Source organism: Electrona antarctica, assembly GCF_951216825.1.
Source record: "Electrona antarctica genome assembly, chromosome: 8".
Taxonomy (NCBI): domain Eukaryota; kingdom Metazoa; phylum Chordata; class Actinopteri; order Myctophiformes; family Myctophidae; genus Electrona; species Electrona antarctica.
Genome location: NC_136789.1, coordinates 43,708,214 through 43,727,219, shown reverse-complemented (window position 1 = coordinate 43,727,219; position 19,006 = coordinate 43,708,214). Strand labels below are relative to the sequence as shown.

General features: G+C 41.1%; 1 protein-coding gene across 2 annotated transcripts in view; it reads left to right on the top strand.

The window, feature by feature from the left end:
- pcdh1a (protocadherin 1a) overlaps positions 1–19,006 on the top strand; it is a 201,714-nt gene that overhangs the window by 90,876 nt on the left and 91,832 nt on the right. The window contains exons 1-2 of one of the 2 annotated variants that reach the window (XM_079508460.1): positions 5,610–5,736; positions 17,109–17,923. In XM_079508460.1, coding sequence (XP_079364586.1) covers positions 17,129–17,923 — 795 coding nt within the window. In that variant the 5' untranslated portion in view covers positions 5,610–5,736; positions 17,109–17,128. Of the gene's footprint in view, positions 1–5,609; positions 5,737–17,108; positions 17,924–19,006 lie in introns of those variants that run through there. The other variant, XM_079508461.1, reaches the window with a different exon arrangement.

Here is a 19,006-nt window from a genome sequence, read left to right as displayed (position 1 = left end):
TTGTCAAAGAGACTCTTTTAAGGCCAATATTAAATCATAATCTGAAATTGATAAACCACAGAGTAGTTGGGCTGGAAAACTTGGATCTGGAAGATGAAAGGTTTGGTCAAGGAACATTTCTGAGTGTTTGAATCGCTTCAAAGCTTTTGGACAAAGGGAAACCTGCTGTGGCCTCCTGACTTGAAGGCTGGGTGAGGATTTTTCCCCTCTTTTTTTGAGCAATGCAAATTGCCTTATCTGATGACTTCATTTTTGGAAAATAGAAGATTACAATATTTTGTTTGATTACTTTTTGTTTACTTTTGGGATCTCTTTTAGGTCTGCAATACAGTATTTATTGTAGTTCTTTAATATAACTCAGACATACAATTTTATGGTTCTTATTGTTATACATTGTTAGTACATTTACATTCAGCAGATGCATATCTTTCCCTAATGTACAATGTTTCCTAAATCACAATAGGCTCAAGAATAGGCTCTAAATAGGCTACATCTTTGGAAAGTACTTACTGTAACACTTTACCAAAGAAATTAATAGTGCTAATTAGGCTGTTGAGCATATATCATTTCAATCGTTATATTTGTCTTTGCATATTTATATATAGGAATGAATAGATAAGTGTCATAGCAATTTAAATTGATATGAGGTAATTTGCTATTGTGTAAGGTGTATAAAATATTTCCCCTCACTTAAAGACATAAGTGAATAGTTTGGAAATCTTCATGAATTACTATTGCATGTATTTTAGTATATTATATAAAGAAAATAATTTATGAATTTATTTCAAAGTCTAGTTTATTAATTAAATTACTGAATTTGCCCACTATTTCATTATGTATTGAGATGAATTATGTCTGTCAGTGAATTATAAAAAGGCTAAATTGGTCCCATATCATAAATTCTTTCTTAAGTGGTACAACCACTTAAGTAGCTTTGTGTGTGCCTGGCTGCCTGGCTGCCTGGCTTCCTGGGTCTGAGCACGAAAATAGCATCTGGTTGGTTTTCAAATCACTGTTGTGCAGCCTAACACACATACATATTAACTGTATATATGATTTCAGGTGTATCAGTACAGTACAGTAGAGCTAGGGACCCCCTGGGGACCCCCACAGTCAGTAACTCTGTCATATCTCAACCGTTTCGAATGCGGGGCGGCTCGCCAGAACCGGCCCGCCCCCCTGGGCACAGTCCTGGGGTTCTGGATGTTCCGGGGACCCCCCCGGGGATTCCTTGGGACCCCCACACGGTAACTCTGTCATTTCTCGATCGTTTCGGATGCGGGGCGGCTCGCCAAAACCGGGCCGGCACCCTGGCCGCGTTCCTGCGGGTCTGGAAGTTCTGGGGACCCCCCGGGGACCCCCACACGGAGTTGCACCACTAACTTCACACAGGTGTGATTTTTTCATGCTGGTAGCACCTTCATCACTTTAACACTTTGATTTATGAAAAATAGAAAAACAAAAAAGACAGACAGACAGACAGACAGACAGACAGACAGACAGACAGAGACAGATGTAGTGTATTTTTTAAATTCATGCTTGATGTGATATACTATTATGGCTTTACCAAAGAAAGTAATAGTGAAAACATAATTTGAATCATAGAATTCACACACACTTCCTCATGTGCCTCTGCTAACAATAACATGATGTTATCACTGGCAATTAACCAACTCACTTTTATATTTGTTGTTAAGATTTGTAGCTGTCAGTCACACTCTCTCTCACGCACGCACGCACACACACACACACACACACACACATGCAATTGAATTCATTTTTCTGTAGCACCATCTGACAGCATTATGAACATATTATCTCTAAGTCTCCTCAGACGAGCTACCATAAGGAAACCAATTGTACTGTTATTTAGTTCATTTGATAGTTTAGGGCAACATGGAGATATTGTTAATTTTGAATATCTTTGCTGCTTTTGTTCTTGTTTCAGGGACTTTGATTAACACTAAATTGGTACTGAGTCTGATATCCTGCTTACACAATAGCACAATATTATGAATTGTCTGACTTTTGGTGGTTTAAATACAGAACCTAACTAAGAGGACGAACATGGGATTATTAAGTTATGTCAAGAACACAGATGTCTCTGTGTAAATGAGGAGACATTACTGGAGGAACAGGGGCAAGGCCACTGCGGGTAGTCCACCTCTTGTTTCCATTAGATGTTTCAGTGAGAACTAAGAGAGCTTTTGTTTCCCCTACGTCTCCTGACATTAGGCTATATCACATTATTAATGCTGCTCTCGTATACATTCGCATGCTTTCACTTTACGCATGAGCAGATCCATTTCCTCAGCAGAAAGTCTCTTACAACTGTGATGCGTTTTGAGCGACTATTTTTGTATTTTGACGTACTATGAAGTATTATAGTAGTATTAGAAATATATTATTATTATTATTATTAATAATTATTTAATTATTATGATATTATTATATTTAGTACAGGGTTTGATGATGTCAAATCAACATATGGAATGATGAGAACAGGACGGACGCGTGGGGAAGGATCAACATATGGAATGTAAGAACAGTGCAGCTCCATATATGGAGATCTAAGGGTTTGAGGTCAGATGTAGAGTTGCTGGCCGGCTCCATATATCAAGATCTAGGTGATGATCCAGTCTTCTCCATGTATGGTTATCCAGGGTTAGATGAGGTCAGTGTCGTGATCTTCATATATGGAGACGGCCATATATGGTGGCGTGACGTGTCACGAGGCGTGACCATATATGGAGGCGTGATGTCACGAGGCGTGACCATATATGGAGGCGTGATGTCACGAGGCGTGACCATATATGGAGGTGTGATGTCATCTCCATATTAAATAACAATGTGAGACATTCTGATTCTAATTTAATATTCATGGAACAAACTATTAGTCAGATACAGTACTGTGTGCAGATGAAGACATCACATCTCTCTTTATTCATTGGCCTTACCTTTTCCCGTTTCATCACTCATTCAGATATGGCCACCAGGAAAGGCGGGCTGGAATCAAACAGAACTGTACGCTTTCAACTAACTAATCAAAAGATGAAACAAGACAGTATCTCATCCTGCATGTCCTGTCCGTAGCTTGCACAAAACAAGATTCATTTCAGAATATAAGGTTGAAAAATAATTATAATTCTAATTTCTAACTGCACAGCAAGTAGTTCTGGCTTCGTAATGATCTCCACCGAACCTGAATGGTCATTGGTGGGACATTCTGTTTTCACCCCTTATGCGTGTGTGCGTGTGTGCGTGTGTGTGTGTGTGCGTGCGTGCGTGCGTGCGTGCGTGCGTGCGTGCGTGCGTGCGTGCGTGCGTGTGTGTGTGTGTGTGTGCGTGCGCGTGTGTGCGGCTGTGCACAGGTAATCTCAGACTCAGACACAGTTGGACAGATTGGCGTGAAACTTTGCAAGCACACTCCCATAAGACCATGGAAGAAAGAGGCATTTTTCTTTTCAAACTGGCCTCATGGTGGTCCTATAATGGCCTGCTCCACATTTTGGCCTATAACTGGATTCTATGATGCATCTCCCCATATAGGATACGACTATTTCTGTCTGACTATATCTTTCAAATTCCATTCCAACTGGCTACAATTGTCTCTCCCCTGATCTTCCCCAAATTTGAATCAAGCAACTCTAAACAATGTAGAGCTACAAATGTCACTGTTCATTGCAGAAATGACCTTTGCCTCCTGGGAGTGTACTGAAATGACCTTTGCCTCCTGGGAGTGTACTGTGCTCTCAGTAGGCCAAGGAATAAACTTCACCCTTTTTTTTCCAAATCAGCCTCATGGTGGCGCTATGCAGGCCACTTCACATTTTGGCCTATTTCTCTTGTCTTCAACAGTAAGTTGTATAATCACTGTTGGTTTCAGAAATGTTTTTTTCCCCTCTGAATTGGGAAGTCTTGTGAGTCGTGTCGACAATAACGGTCGAACAGGTCATCATTCAATCGTACCCACACGTCTGTGATGTTGAGGGGCCTCTACAGCAGTGGTTCCCAAACTGGGGTCCGGGGACCCCCAGGGGTTCTTGAGGGAGTTCCAGGTGGTCCCCAGATAAATTATAGCTCGGAACCAAATGGACCCTTATGGGTCCATTTAAGAGTTAAATTATTCCCAAAGATAGAAATTGATGATGTCATCAAGATGTACTTCACAATGTTAATGGTTTTTTTCAGACCTCCAGTTCTAGGAAACACAGAATGGGGGGACTTTTTATTATTATTTCAGCTCTAAGGTATATTAATGACATAGTAAAATGTTGAAAATGAGTGGTATTCACCTCAGTAATGGCCGCGCCCAGGGCACCCCCCTGTGGATTTGTCTATAGGCAACCAGGCCTGGCTGGCTGGCAGAGAACTTTTCTAGTTTGCACATTGTGGTATAGCACTTGACCATTTCACAAACAGACAGGATATGAAGGAGGCACGGTGGCACAGTTGGTAGCAGTGCCACCTCACAGCTAGAAGGTCCCGGGTTTGATTCCTGCCGGGGATGCTGTGGGCGCTGGGGGCGTGTTCTCTCCTCTGTGTCATCAGCACCCATACCCTATAGGGGTTGGCGAAAGGGACGTTCTGTGTGGAGTTTGCATGTTCTCCCCGTGTGGGTAGGTACCCTCACAAAAAACATGCAGTATTCCTGGTCTCTATACTGCCTCCCCTGGTCAGCCGGGGCGCCTGACGGAGGGGAAAAGAACTGGTTGGAATAATCTTCCACGCGCTGTCCTACTGCGAAACCCCCCTGTCAGGTGATAAGAAGTGGCCTGCTCACTTCTCATGCATTGAACGAAGCAACGGCTCAGTTCAAGGTTGGCAGAGGGAGAGTAGCGCCCAGCATTACAGCTTATAGGCGTTGGCACTGGGAGAAAAATTGGGTTACAAAAATTGTGGGATTAAAGAAAAAAGAAAAGACATTTAGGATATAATGAGATATCCTGAAAATTATAATAATGAACCTACAGTATGTATACGGCCTGCAGTGCCTGTAGAACAAAAATAATAGTGGCTTGTGAACTAAAAGGACACTTTGTTAATAGTAATAATGGTGTGATATGCACACCATTATTCTATTCTCTCAGCACTCATTTGTCAGGTAGCTGCAATGATGAGTTTAATTTTGAAAAATAACCATAATCAACCACTTATGCTTTTGGAAGATAGAGGCTTGAAAGTTTCTGCTCCCCAAACACACCACACTTGAAATTGAATGTAGAATTACATTTTCTATTATGCTACAGTAAGTGGTCCATATTGTAGAGAAAGAATATAATTTCAAATGTCGTCAAGGAGCTTTTATTTAATTGGTTTAAGATAAGAACAATCCATGTTTGGTAAGGGGGAATTTAATGACTTTGACTTAAACCAGAGGATATGTTGTTATTCCATTCCATCCATCCTTAGAGATAGCCTAACTGCTGTATTATATTTGAACTCTATAACAGGTGCTCATCACCAAAACTCGAATATGTATGTGGCTGTGTGTGGGCGGGAGCTCTGACATGATTGGATCGGGGATACTGTGAGTTTGAGTGGCAGCCCTTAATAGGAGCCCTGGAGAGGTAACCCAACAGCTGTGAGTTTGCAGCTAATGAGAGACAGGAGGAGTAGCGAAGATCACATAAGAAACTCTCTGATAAACTGTTCCTTTAGAATGGCCATGGAATGACAGGAAATCATGTTTTCTCCAGAGAACATTACCGAAGGCTCTTTTTTGTGATAAACCTTGTAAGTTTTGACGTATTGCTTCTGGTTTGTTTCTAATGCTTATTATCACACTATAGTGTCTCTGTCAGGTGGAAACTATGAGGGTAATGGTTGTACATGGTGGCCTTTGTTCACTGACGAGTGACTAATGACGAAGCTGATTTATTGCAGTGAACAATGCATAGGCCTACAGTAGGCTACACTGCAGTTTGAACTGATATTTTCACTGATTGTATCCGAGGAGCCTGCAAGGTGCAGCCTTTGTTTTGTAGGATTAGAGGCCAATTTCCTCACTGGCAAGAGACCAAACTGAAAATGCACTGCTCTAACATCAAACAACGTTAACAATCAATTCTCCTAATTTCCCGAGATGGCTGAGACAACCAAATTATTTTCCCCACTCATAGTAATTGCCGGAGGGTGGCGCCAAATGAGTAAGTAGCGCTCACATAGGCTACTCACTCTCAGACCCAGATTCCACGATGATAAATGGAATCCTCCAAACCAACCAAAGTGATGTATTCGTGCATCTTACTTTCTATAGGGTATCTGTCTACTACATACATTATGCATAGGATTGATAAATACATTGATTAGGCTAAGAATCATATAGGCTCTCTGTTTTTACCGATCTCGCACAATATCCAGCTAAAAAGAAACATTCGGAAGTGTTGCTGCCCATAATATAGGCTACTAAGCCTTTGTTGACCTTATGTCAGTGTCAGACTCAGTGCGACTGTCTTTTAATGCACAGGTCTGGAATGGTGACAAGTTTTAAATAATCTCCAGTGATTTTTCTGGAGGTATAAGGAATGCGAGTGAAGTTCTGTGCTGCGGTGACGGCCGGGGAGCCCCACCTCCTCCCACGCTCCGATGAGCGGACTGTAGAGAGGGGGCAAGTAACCTACCGACAGTTTCTCATCAGTTGCTCCCAGCGAACGCTACAGTTGGGCTTCGCATTCAGACCCGGGGTCTTTATTTTGCGAGAGAGAGAGAGGGAAAACACAAGCTGCATTTAAAATGTTCTTAGAGGAGTCAGTGCGTCCTTAGAGTGCGCTTTCCTTATAAGACACGAAACGCTTGATAAACTTGGACCGCGGGGATGTGCCAGAGTGCATATCTTGGCAACGATCCGCCAAGAATTGAAAATGGCTTGCAATAGGTTATTCGATGGAATAACGCGTTTATTTTTGCAACGATATCATAAACGAATCTGACACAACCGGTCATTGCCTGCAATTTTTTTTTTATGGACAAAGATTTTATTTTGAACGATATGGATGGCTGCCAAACGACTCCACGAATGGATTGCACAATTTTAATGGGGAAGTTATAAATCGTTTTGAATGGATTTGCTCCCTGCTGAAGTTATTTTGATAATAGCCTACAACTGAGGTGACGATTGGAGGGTTGGACACGGAGATCACCGGGAGAAATATCACTTTACGGACGGATTACCGACAAGAGCGCTCTCTGACAAGTCTTTGGCTCAGGTATTGAAATTATGGCAATATCAATTAAAACTGGTTTAACTGGTTATTTTGTTTTTGGAATGTTTAAACTGTAAGGTGGACAGATGGACCACCAAGTTCGATTTGGAAAATATTTTCTAAAGTCTATATATGGCTATAATAACCTGTAGACCTACAGCAATGTTCCTCAAACAACTTCCTCGGTATTATGATGAGCTTGTGTGCAAGCCGGCAGGCTATAGCCTATCCTGTTTCTTCGATGTTACAGGTTGTGATGTAGGACAATTAAGTAGCCTAGGCTAGACCGGCAGACCCATATGGGGGAGAGTGATGGCATAAGTGATAAGACACGCTGCAATAAAAGCACATCAAGAGACGAGTAGCTAAATAGAACCGACTTAAAGGTGTATGTGGAATCACTTCATGTCTGTTCATTTAAGTGCATATGCGCTTCACAATCATAATTTGCCCGCCGGCCTACTAAGGGATGGGGATCTGTTAATTTAATTATTCCTGCAATCTGATTTCGTGAAGCAGAAAATTTGAGCCATTTGCCTCATCTGGTATAGCCTATATCCACCACCGTGTTGCATTACATTCTTTGACTAATCATAAACGCTGCATTTCACGACATAAAGATTTGAGCATTTGCTCAAATGACAGTTCAGAAAAGATTAATTTTTAACCACCATAGTTTTGTAGACTGATCAGAAATACATTTGTTACAATTCGTAGGTTATTCTGTACATGTACTACCATCACATCCATCTATTCTCTCCTTTGGTGAGAGGTTGGGACGCACTGAATGTTGGCACTCTTCAATGGTAACATTTTACAGCGCTCTAGTTTATTCTGCATTTCATTTGTGACGTCTGCCAATGCTCCCACACCAGGCCATCAAAGCAGAATGTAGGCCTAGTGTAGCCTTTGATTCCAGAAAATGTGTTGTGCCTGTCTGAAAATGTATAGGCTACTAATAGTTGGGTTGTTTTTTTAATGCAGACAAATGTAATGTAGACAACTTGACCAAGAACACTTCATTTGATTGTCTATTGTAAATTATTTATAGACCTATGACTTTTTATTTAGGTCAATGGATGATCCATAGGCCGACTGAAGCCTGATTTAAACTTTGGTGATACAATATTTGATGTATAGCTCGACAGAGGTGCCACATAGACATACTGTAAGACAACACTTAATCATAATTAGATATGTTAATTTGGTTGCATGATGTCACGTCGCATGATATTGTCAACAAAGAATAAATGAGGCATTATATTTCACTGCACCATGCCTTTGTACTTAATTGTACAGTTTAATACACAAGCCAAAACTGAGGTGATACTGCATAACCTGTTGCATGATGGTGGTGGGAGGGCAGTGTTGACTGTTGATTACATGTCTGGATATTGAGGCAATCAATAGATCTATGCATTCCATTATGTGTCAAAGCTGGACATCAATTGGCTTGCATTGTATACAAGAAGCTGTAATCTGAGTTTATCAGAGCATCTCAGAGGAGATATGGAAAATCTGGTTAGTCTAATGGTGCTTAAACGCCAATGAGTCACTAACAATAAGGAAAAGATTATATCTCACCTGTAATCGGCTCAATTTGGACCAAAGGAGCACAATAGATACCTTTTTTCTCTTGTGAAAACAAAACATGCGGTTCGAATCAATGAGTTGACGGTATGCATACAATATTTTTGACATATCATTGCTATAGCTGTCGAAGGGACTAGTCTACAGACTGAATGTCATGCAGTCACTCACTGTTTCCTCACTTAGCATCTTGTCTGTTTCTATAGTAACCAGGCCAGGCACGCATCATTTACTTTGCATGAAAATGTTATAGTCTGCTTGCAAAACGGGACACATTTTAGTTTGTCCTCAGCTTCCATCGCTGAAAAGTTGACAGCTATAGTACTTATTAATACTTATAGAATAAATTATTGATTCAATATTAATCTCTGCTACGGTTTCTCCCTTCAGAATTCTATTTAATTTTTTATTTCTAGCCTCTTTTTCCCACATGCGTAATGTGATCTTAATGTGATTCAGTTGATGGGGTTCAAGTGATCATGAAGCAATGACATGTATAGGCTATTACAGTCTGGTCGTATCGTATGATGGTGTCACAAGCCAAACATAGCCGATCTAGATCAGCTATTTTCCACGCTCAACACCTGCGTGAACTAATCAGGCCTTAGATTATGTTCAGAACCGCTGGTTTATACAATGTTATATTGTTGTTGTGTAATATATATTATTGTTTAAAGGAGCAATTTACCCATTTTCAACCTTATTCTAGTAGAATTGGCCTCACTAATGATCAATATAAGATGGCACAATTTCTCTCTACTCATTATGCATGTTATTGGTAGGCTATGAGCAGTTCAGAAACTACCAATGACATCATGGATGGGGATTCCAAGCTAATGGAAACTACAGCCTTTCTCTTCCTGCAAAGTTAGCATGCTGAAATAGAAGCCATTGTTCTTGCATTAATAAGAAATAAGTTTGATATCTTGTTTCAAATGAACAGACCCGAACTGTCCAACGCCCTGCTCTGAGACACAGAGTGAAAAGACAGAAATGGTGCCATCTTATGATGAGCATTAGTGAGGACCAATTATATGAAGATGGATTGAAAATGGTCCTTTAACATTGGGATGCCAAGGTTAAAATGTTGAATACAGAATACACTTAGTTCATTCTACATTGTGGGCAACTTTGCACATCAAACTTCTTTATACAACCTTGAGTTGTAGTTGCTACTGACCAAAACATCAATTGGCAGTCTGGATTAAATGTCATACTATTCTTTTCAGTATGCTCAGAAATATTCTGAAATCTGATACTATTTCATAAATTATAGAGCTTGAATAATATTAACTATTACAAAGTATCCTACAATTGTTTAATGCAGTAATTTTACTAGAACTAGGATATGACATTTTGAACAGCTCTGGCATACTGTTCTGTGTAACATTTTGTCACAAAATACATACAATTCAATTTAATAGGCCTATAGTTTTACATAAAGCTTGGTTGGTATGCAGTATATTTGTGTAATCAAAGCATACACACCAGTTTATCAGATTGTATTGCGTTATCAGGGGAAATGTATATACAGTATATACACTGTATTAGCTAGCTATCATTGATTTCGTGTTATAGAAGTAAACAAAACTACTCTCATTGCAATTTGTTAATTTAAAAAATAATAATAATCAGTGTTGTGACAACTTGTGAGTAATATTCTGCGTTCCAAATCATTATAATTCACACCAAGCTGACTGACCTGAATACATTTCATTGGGAGTTTAAAGTGTGGAGAGGACTCGAAGCATGATGATGGGGTGGAATGTGCCATTCATTTAAAGATGGCAGTAGAGTTTTGCTCAGGCTTCAATGATAAATGGATCATAATAATTATCTCCTTGCAAAAGACTGTAATGTTATTACCTTTAATGAGTGTTTGGAGAGTCTTTACTGAAGGACAGTCTGGTTGGTGGCTTTATAAATAATTTGAAATTGGAAATATGTTACGAGGGAAATTGGTAATAGCTCATTCAATTACATTTGTCTTGTTACCCTCTTGTAACATACTGGTCACCTTGACATGCCAACATCATGATGGGAAGAGATCTGTTTTGGAAAGTAAAATGTTGTGCTTGGCTTACACTTAACCATAATTGCATGGACAGTGACACATTGATCTTTGGGTCTGCACTCTTATTACATTAGATATAGACCAATAAGTATGATGAGCATAAATTGCAGATTGTTCGCTTATAAATAATGTAATGAATAATGTAATGCATGTTCCACCATCCATAATAAAGTCAGACCTAAAACAATTTATTATTCACGGCCCGTTCATTTCAAGGTGTTAAAAGTATTTCCTTTCAGGCCCCTCATATCAGGGCTGATTAAAGGTCATTGCCTTGAACATGACTGTAAACAGACTATTTTTGCTATGCTGCTCATTTACGAAAAGGTTGTAACTGCTATAAAAATCCAGGGACTTGTTAGACACAGTCATTACGTTTTCATTTAGATACTTGGTAAACAGCTGATTTTTTTTAATGCTAAATGGATGATGTACTGTATAATGACCAGGTATATTAATTTTGGAATAATGATTCTGAATTTGACAAATGTGACCTATGTGTATAAAATGTTTCCACATTGCATATTTTATGTAGGCATATTTATGTACCACCAGAGTACTGTCTTCCTCAAATTTGAGTAGTTTGATAGACATATGGCTGGATGTGTAATCAGTAGTTTACGTAGAGAATTCGGCCCCCCCCCCCCCCCCCCCCATATGCAGTACACATAGGGAGGGGTTCTGTTCAGACAGATATCGATGTCTCCACCATATGAACTGCCTTATGTCTGGGCCAAGCATAAGATCCACCCGGAAATCGAGGTGGCAATTTCAAACATTTATTATAAAGTAATTTCAGAATGCTGGTGTTCAGTGCCGAGTTAAAGTCAACAAATGGGCTCCTGGCCTGGGGGTGTTCTAATGTTCCCGGACAAAGTCTTGGCACTTGGTGACTTCATCTTCTACTGACTGAGTTGCCCGGCAGGCAAACTGCCCGGGGGTTGAGGAATGAGTGTGACACTTCTAAAGTTGCACTGTACCTGGTGCTTAACGTTGTAGCCGCTTTGTTCTGGAAGTTGTTCACGATTCTGATTGAATGCTTGGGCCAGCTGGTCTGCGCCATACCTGAGGGTCCCAGGTAAGACAGGAATGTTTCCATTCCTTCACTTGTGTGATGAGCAGCTCGGCTCTGGGCATTGGGCTGTGAAGAGTTTTGTGCTGAGCAATGATCACAGCGTCCCTGAGACAATGTTGACAGAGTCTGCTCTTGCAAAGGGACTTAGCAACTTTGACTGCCTTGTTGAGTTGGCTTTTGGCCAGGTGGTGTGCATCTCTGTTATCATCCTTTTGATGTTCAGGGTTTTTAAATCCATGTATATCACCCAGTATATCACCCAGACCCATTTGAGTGAATTACATTAGCTGCAGTATGCTATCAGAGATCCCTGCTATGTACAGTAATAGCAATATAACATAATTGAATTTATTTATTTTTTCAGAATTTATTTATTTTTTCAGAATTTATTTTTCAGAAAACTTAGGTCAGTTTTTAGAATCTGCCTTCAGTCCTAAATGGGTTGTCCGGTAAGACCTGTGTTAAAGTCCACCAGCTCCACAGTTAAACCAAGAAAAAAATCCTCAGGGCTAAATTAACTCTTGAGAATGTTGGACCCATTTTATATTCTCCAAGATAAATTAACAAACACCAAGGAGTTTACAGTGAAGTTTTGCAGAACAAGCTTGCTCAGATATGGGCCATTGTTGGACTATGTCGGTGGTTGTGATTCATTCATGTTGTTGCCCAGGGAGTGAACATTGCAAAGTCATATTCTAGGAAGTGCCGCAAGGAACCCTTACATCCCCAGGGGAGACTTTCCCCTTCAACACAAAATGCACTACGTTCGTTGTGTGCAAGATTTCCCTCCGGCTGTTTAGTGTTTTATTAAATGGTCTACTGGACTGATCAGAAATGTGGTATGATTCTGAAGGCCATAACATATGCTTTCAATGTTTAGTCAGGTCTGTTTTGAAATTGAACACAATTGTTAATGTAAACAAAGATCACCACTTCATGGCTGCTGCAAGGCACACTGCCATCTGGAAGACGGGCACAGTGCCAATTGTAAGACATGAGCGTGTCAACCATAACGATCATGTCACTAATGCTAGCAATGCAATACTTTTCATAAAGGAAGCAATGTGGATAATAATAAACAATACTCACTAAGTAATATGTTTAATAGATGTAAATGGCATTCAGTCATTTTATATCAATATAATTGTGACTGCATTCATGCTTGTATATATGTACAGTACATAGTGTTATTTTATGTCTTAAATGAACATTGATTTAGCTTAGCATAATCTTGGTTAATGCCTTTGACCTAATTCAGGATTGTGACTTGCGGCATTTTGATGGCTGCCAAATTACAGTCCCATGTTTCTATGTCAGTGCAGGCAGCTCTCAGAAACTTGGTTGTGTTCTGCTCATTGCAGTCTCTCTCTCTCTCTCTCTCTCTCTCTCTCTCTCTCTCGACCACACAAACACACACACGCTCGCACACTGTTCAAGCCAAATCGACGAGTGGCTCCCCTACAAATGTAAAGGGGACACATCAATAACCAAGCAATTAGTACATCAATAACCTGCACTTCCAATTTTAACGAATTCAGAGGAGTTGGATTTGTGATTGGATTTCTATATATTTGTTTTACTGTCTAGGGTAACACATTTGCTTTGTCCTTCTTTTGAACATTGTTTCATGCAAGGAGCAGAACAAAATATATTGATTCAAGTTTTAAATTATGCACTGTCCGCTCATACATTCTCTTAGACTTGTTTTTCTCTCACACACAATACACAGAAGGGGCTTCCAGCCTGCAGTCTGTACAGTACAGAGAGCTTACGCAGAATTTAAAATCACCTCATTATACACCGTAAAATACCCAGTGTTTGTTTTAACTCCAACGGGTGTGCAGGTCCATGTGGTGTGGTACCATTTCTGCATTTTTCAGTTAAATTGACATGGATTTTATTCTGTATGTACAGACGTACTGTACATTCTCCCTTTTGTGTGCGCACACACCACACGCACGCCTGCACGCACGCACGCTGCGCAAAGGTTGTTATAAGAAACTTCACCTCAATAAACTATCTGCTTCTATTTCAAGTTACCCATAGAACTCTTCACGCATAGGAGATAATTACAGTCAAAAAGCCATTGCAGCGTGAAAAAGTCAGAATTCTTTAGCTGCAGGGAATATGAATCAAAGAATATGCTAAAATGGTGGGTAGTAATTAATGGGGAAACATGGCAGCATAAGAATCAAACATAATCATTACAGTGTTTAAATTGGCCAATAACAACGGAGCAGAGATGGAAATCCCTGCATTGCGCATTGATGTAAGCTGCATGAGGTGATAAGGGATACCCCCCCCCCCCCCTGTTAGAGAGGTGATAATGATAAAGGATAGGCCCCCAGTTAATATCCTCCGTGAAGAGGAATGCCTTTATTTCTTTGTGGGTCTTCCATCTACAGATCTTGGGTGTTCATGACATTTATGAACTGTGAAATCCTCAGTGTTCAGTTAACACCACCACCAGTGTACACGTCATTCATCCGTTCTGGAGACTCCCATCCAGGTCAGGACAGGCTTCAGACTTGGCTCAGATTAGCGGATCCGAATGCCATCAATGTATTGAAAGTGACAATCACGTTTAATCAGAGCATTCGATGCTCCAGTAGACACGTCTACTGACCTACCGCAACCATCTCCAACATTATATTGTGATGTTTTGGAGAAATTCAGTAGGTTGTGTTCTGCGTTGATCACGGTTACTGCTTTGACAGTGGTGACGCGCGTCGTCCGACATTATAACCCCAAAACTAAATCTAACCCTATTTCTTTTTTCAATGTTTTTTTTTTTTGGCTTTCGCCTTTATTTTATATTTTTATGGAGGGACAGACAGTAGGCTGACAGGAAATGGGGAGAGAGATGGGGGGGGAAGACATGCAGTAAAGGCCGTCGGGATCGGGAGTCGAACCCGCGGCACACTGCCAGACTGGATTACCAGCCAAGGTGCCTGGACCACTGAGCCATGGCCCAGGCCCTAACCCTATTTCTAACCCTAACCTCAGTCCTAACCGGCCACGTAAGTCCCCTAACCTCATATCAGTATTAACCGGCCACGTAGACAACGCGCGTCATCGCTCGTAGCAGTGATCAACCGCACAGAATGCATACTGAGATCTGGTAGTTCAGTAGACGGGTCTACTGGAGGATTGAATGCTCTGATTAAACATGATTTGTGTCCCTTTCAATGCATTGATGGCATGCGAAACGGGCGCTCAGATCTGAACCCACTGCATGCCCTTGCTGACGTCAACCCACGACCTTCCGCATGAAAGGCTTGGGTCAGTGTCATACTGTCATTATTCCGACGGCGCGTTATTCCGACTTATGGCTTATGCTTTAAGTCTAACCGATATACGTCATTCAAATTTCAACTTGGTCCTGTCCAGTAAGGGACCTACAGCAGTGGTTCCCAAACGTTTTAATTGTCAAGGACCCCCAAATTGACAGTAATTAGCCCGCGGACCCCCATTTGAAAAATATATTCCAGAGACCCCCATAAGAGAAGATGTTTACGGCTCTAGCAGTGACAACGGGGACCCCCAAGGATTCTTGGGGGTCCCCGGAACCCACTTTGGGAACCACTGACCTACAGTGTACAGTATATAGTCATTCAGTAGGTGTTTAGGCCTTTATCATCATTTTTTATTTAATGGACTCCCAGTTTCATATGCATTAGGCGACGCATGACTAATGACAAATGTAATAACAGTTTTTCGCTGAGACCCCAATATACAATATAAAGAAAATAAAATCCCACTCTGAGAGTGTACAAATGGAACCCTGTAATGGTCCATTTGGTTCCAAACACTTAATTTAGCTGGAGGCTCCCTGGAACACCCTCAGGGACCTGTGTTGTGTCTCCAGACGCCACATTGACAAATCCGTATAGGTTTGTGTTCGAGGACATGTTCTATTCTGTTGGATTTTGTTTCCTGCTTTCCTCAGACATTTAATGATGTCGAGGAATGTTCTGTAATATTGAGTCTCTTAGGCTGTATGAAGTCCTTGTATCAGATCTACATTTGATTGTTCTGCTGCCATAATGCATACTGGCCCTCCAGCTTGTTTTCTGTCTGAACTCTCTAGATATTTCCACAAAATGAAATTTGTATAAAAGACGTATTCCTTACAGCTCCAAGACACAAAAAGAAAAAAGAGAAAAAAAGAACATGCTGACCTATTGTTATAACATTTGGAAACGCTAAAAATAAACTAAATGGCTGCAATAGTTTTCTTTGCTAACTGTTGCACTGTGCTTGCAGGGCGTCTGCATTTTAGAGTTTGATTTTTTGATAAGTACTGTATATTATGCCTGTTTTACACTTAAAATACTTAAAATCACCTGATGAAGGCCGCCTGCGGTCGAAACGTCCGTTTCAATAAAAGAAAACACCATTGGAGCAAACCTGTGTGCGGACTCTCTTCTCTTTAAAGTAATAAAAATAACATAACTTTTCTAGTAACAAGTAATATAACAAATTACCTGCAAGTTTGCGTGAGAGATGAAAACAATGCATAGTGTAGGATGCAGAAAAGACAGGAAACATTGCTAGTAAAGTACATGAAAAGTCTGAATTTTGAGTTAAAAGGATGCATTTAGCCTACTAATTGTGTGGGGTGTAATAGCCACAACTCTATAATTGGGCATGCCTTACACAGAACTCTGTATATTGGCATAAAAGGAACACAGAGTACTCTGACAAAGGTACAATAGGTAGTCCCCACTGGGTGGGGCGTGCATGCATTCCCAACTTGCATCGTTCCGGACTTACATTGTTACCAACTCCTGGTCTGGTGTATGAAATGCAGTGTTAAGCTTATGTGATGCTGTCTGGGTACATACAGTAGTCCTCTTCATTTTGTTGTTGTTGTTGTTGTCCTGTAGTATAATTAAGTTGCTACTGTGTTTTGATCATGCAGCCAAAATGTTTTCTTGTCTGAGAGGTGAAAGGTTCTCAACCATCGCTGAATGTCTTTGTCTTTATCACTCTTTGATGTGCACTGCGTCTGCGTGACATCCAATGTAATGCAAGTGAGTGATTTGTCAGCATTGAAGATGTCATTTAGTAATAGAGCAAGTGCTTTCTATTAAATGTTGCAGTCACAATGTCAAGATGTGGTTTTTCAGTAGTTAAATGTGGATTTGTTTATCATTTACAGGCAGACCATCTGAGGACGAAATGGATCTGAATTTGGGAGCAGTGCTTTTGTGGGTGCTGGTGTTGGGCTGCGGTTCGGCTGAAGCCAGTATCCTGTATCGCGTCCAAGAGGAACAGCCTCCCAACAGTCTCATAGGCAGCCTAGCAGCAGATCAAGGGCTCCCAGATTCAGGCCATCTCTACAAGCTGGAGGTTGGGTCACCTTACCTTCGCGTCGACGGGAAGACGGGAGACATCTTCACCACGGAAGTCCCTATGGACAGGGAAACCTTGAGGGACTGCCGTATGCTACCTAAGGGTAAGCCATGCTACCTTGAATTTGAAGTGTCCGTGACGGATCTCATCCAGAACCAGAGTCCACGGCTCATCGAGGGACGCTTCGAGGTACAGGACATTAACGATAACACACCCCAGTTCCCCTCCTCCGTGCTCACCATATCTGTCCCTGAGAACACTCACATGGGGGCGTTATTCTCCATACCCGTTGCTACGGACAGGGACTCGGAGAGGAATGGGGTTGCTGACTATGCTCTCACAGCAGGGCCAGATGCAGCAACCTTGTTTGGCTTGCAGGTGGCTGAGGACAGGGGCGAGAAGCTGCCCCAGCTCATCGTCCTGGGCAGCTTGGACCGTGAGCTAAAGGATTCCTATGACCTGACCATTAAAGCGGTTGATGGGGGAAATCCTCAGCGCTACAGTAGTGCTTTGCTGAGAGTGGTAGTCACCGACGCAAACGACAACTCCCCCAAGTTCGAGAAGTCCACATATGAGGCGGAAGTGTCCGAGAACAGTCCTGTGGGGCATTCTGTGTTGCAGGTAACGCTGTGTTTCATTGACTTCTGTCATGTGCTGCATGCTTATTATTATTATTTATTTTTTCATTTTCATTTGCTCAATTCCTTTTTGGACCAACTTGCAATAGTGTGGTTTGAAACTTTAATCGCAAGCAAATAATTTTGTGCTGTTGTCTGCACTAGTCTTATGAATTTCATATTGAACAGCTGCCGAGCGAAGTATAACTCAGCTAGTTTATTACAAAATAATAATAGCCTTTTCGCATAATTCTCTCCTTGAGATGCATAGATTGCGTTTCTATTTCCAAATCCAAGAAAATCTCCCTTTATAGATATAAAATTAATTCTCTCTGGATATTAGTTTATATTCAGTGGAAAAGTGCTTGCTCTAAATTGAGGGCTAGAGATCTCTCTCTGATATGAAACTGTTATGTAATACAGGCCACAGTTAGTCCTTAAGGGATGTCCCATTTTCTCTGTTTCCTGATTCACTGGTTATTTGATTATTTGTTTCATTTATTTATGCTGCTGCAGTCCTGCAAGTATTTTACCATGACTAAATGTCACGTGTAATTAAATCTTGATGTTAATTTGATATGTGTTCTATTGATTTGTGGTGATAGGGCCACTGGAAGAAATTCACTTAGCTGGAGTGAAACACAAAGTTAAAATTCATCATCACTGTTAGTGAACTAATAACATAGCCACATAGTGCTCTGAAATGTATGTGATGTAACCTGTCATCTAATAGCAGTAGGATATGCATTGATTAAGTCAAAATTTGGATTTCTCTAGCCCAACTCCCTCCATTCTTTTTTGAAAAAGTTCAATAGTGAATGCAGTGGGGAGGGGAAGTAAAATGGTACGCACGCACGCACGCACGCACGCACGCACGCACGCACGCACGCACGCACACACACACACACACACGACTGTGGCTCAAGAAGTAGAGCAGGTCGTCCAATGATCCATGGGTCGGCGGTTCGAATCCCGGCTCCTCCTGTCTACATGTCGAAGTGTCCTTGGGCAAGACACTGAACCCCAAATTGCTCCCGATGTGCTGGTTGGTACCTTGCAAGGCTTCCGCCGCAATCGGTGTATGAAT